Source organism: Sitodiplosis mosellana, unplaced genomic scaffold (genome assembly GCF_009176505.1).
Source record: "Sitodiplosis mosellana isolate CC-2019 unplaced genomic scaffold, AAFC_SMos_1.0 Smas_scaffold_7429, whole genome shotgun sequence".
Taxonomy (NCBI): domain Eukaryota; kingdom Metazoa; phylum Arthropoda; class Insecta; order Diptera; family Cecidomyiidae; genus Sitodiplosis; species Sitodiplosis mosellana.
The window spans coordinates 1-1,408 of record NW_022602484.1 but is presented as its reverse complement, the minus strand read 5'-3'; the positions used below and the strand labels follow the sequence as shown (position 1 = coordinate 1,408).

General features: G+C 37.9%; 1 protein-coding gene across 1 annotated transcript; it reads right to left on the bottom strand.

Moving 5' to 3' along the window:
- Positions 1-7: 7 nt before the first annotated feature.
- On the bottom strand, positions 8-1,216 carry LOC129580249 (ATP-dependent DNA helicase Q1-like). The gene is made up of 4 exons (XM_055470486.1): positions 1,112-1,216; positions 820-1,025; positions 487-715; positions 8-379 (listed from the first exon to the last, which is right to left on the bottom strand). The coding sequence occupies exons 1-3, from the start codon at positions 1,188-1,190 to the stop codon at positions 554-556; spliced, it is 447 nt and encodes a 148-aa protein (XP_055326461.1). The 5' UTR covers positions 1,191-1,216; the 3' UTR covers positions 8-379; positions 487-553.
- Between the last annotated feature and the right edge of the window lie 192 nt (positions 1,217-1,408).

The window sequence follows — 1,408 nt, the reverse complement described above, 5'->3', positions numbered from 1 at the left end:
GATTTTGTACAGGGCTAGACAGTGTTCGGTGATGTTCATTTTCAGTGGCTTTATGCTATTTTGGTGATTGCATCGGTCACACATTCGGTTGCATACAGCCGAACTACTCCACACATCCATAAAATGTCTACTGATGAGATCACGTCTACAGCTGATGCCATCGATACAGAATTGGATCATTTGATAGGCATTGCTTAGGCCAGTGTGTTCGGTGAATACCATTGTTGTAATTCTCGCGATATCTGCACTTCGGTACATCAGTATGCATTCGGCTCTCTTCCCATCTCGGCCAGCTCGTCCACTTTCTTGATAGTAATTTTCCATGCTTTTGCTCATTGTGTGATGAATAACAAAACGGACATTTGGCTTGTCAATGCCCCTGAAAATAATCGACATTTTATCAAACCGTGGATAATGTTAATTTTAGAATTTTTGAAGTGATAAAAGAAACTAGATTTGGACGAGAGAAAAACAACAACAACTCACATTCCAAATGCAACCGTTGCAATTACGCACTGGATCTCCCCCGACAGCCATTTTTGATGCACTATTGTTATCGAACATTTAGATTTCTTTTTGTTAATTCGGAAGCGATTTCTTCGGTGTCGGCAATTGAAAACGCATAAATTATGCCCGATTTACCAGCATATCGGTTGGTCAGAAGATCAACTAACAGCTCAATACATTGCTTCTTTTCGTCTGGTTTATCCATCACCTAAAATGGGGAAAATTGTTATTATTCCTTAAATAATGAATGTTTGAGAGGAAATTCTTCAGAAAAAATGATTAATTGTCACGGCAAAATGTGCACAAACATACGTGATAATATAGATTGGGTCGATTGAATTCCGCTTTCAACACGACTGGCTGTTGCAAATTCAACATTTTCTGTATGTCAAGAATGACTTTGGTCGTGGCCGTTGCCGTTACACCAAGAAATGGTATATCGGGGAACATTGTCTTTAATGCACCTAAAAATTTATAATCCGGACGAAAATCATTTCCAAACTGGCTGATGCAATGCACTGAAACCGTGAATAGATTTTGATTAGTCTTTCGAAATTGATGGGATTGTTGAAAATGAAACATTGAATACAAAATTTCAAAATACCTTCATCGATGGCAGAAATCAACAATGAAAATTCACTTACATTTCTTTTCACAGCAACAACAAACACACAGATTTTCATACACAGATTTTCATCTTTTCACCAATTTTACAGCAATCAATTCACATACAAAACGATAAATGACATTTCTTAAATCGCTTGTTTTTGTATTCCAAGAAATGCCAATTTGACAGTCAGATTTTGAAGACCAATACTTCATTGCGCCTCCACTCAAAAAGGCCGATGGCGGCGGTGCTGCCATCTATGGACAAAATTTATCCAAAATGGCGGCTGAAAGT

Coding starts and splice junctions, on each gene's coding strand:
- LOC129580249 (XM_055470486.1), bottom strand. CDS start 1,190: ATGAAAATCTGTGTGTTTGTTGTTGCTGTGAAAAGAAATGTAAGTGAA. Junction 1,026..1,111: donor GATTTCTGCCATCGATGAAG/GTATTTTGAAAT, acceptor TCACGGTTTCAG/TGCATTGCATCAGCCAGTTT. Junction 716..819: donor GACCCAATCTATATTATCAC/GTATGTTTGTGC, acceptor TCCCCATTTTAG/GTGATGGATAAACCAGACGA.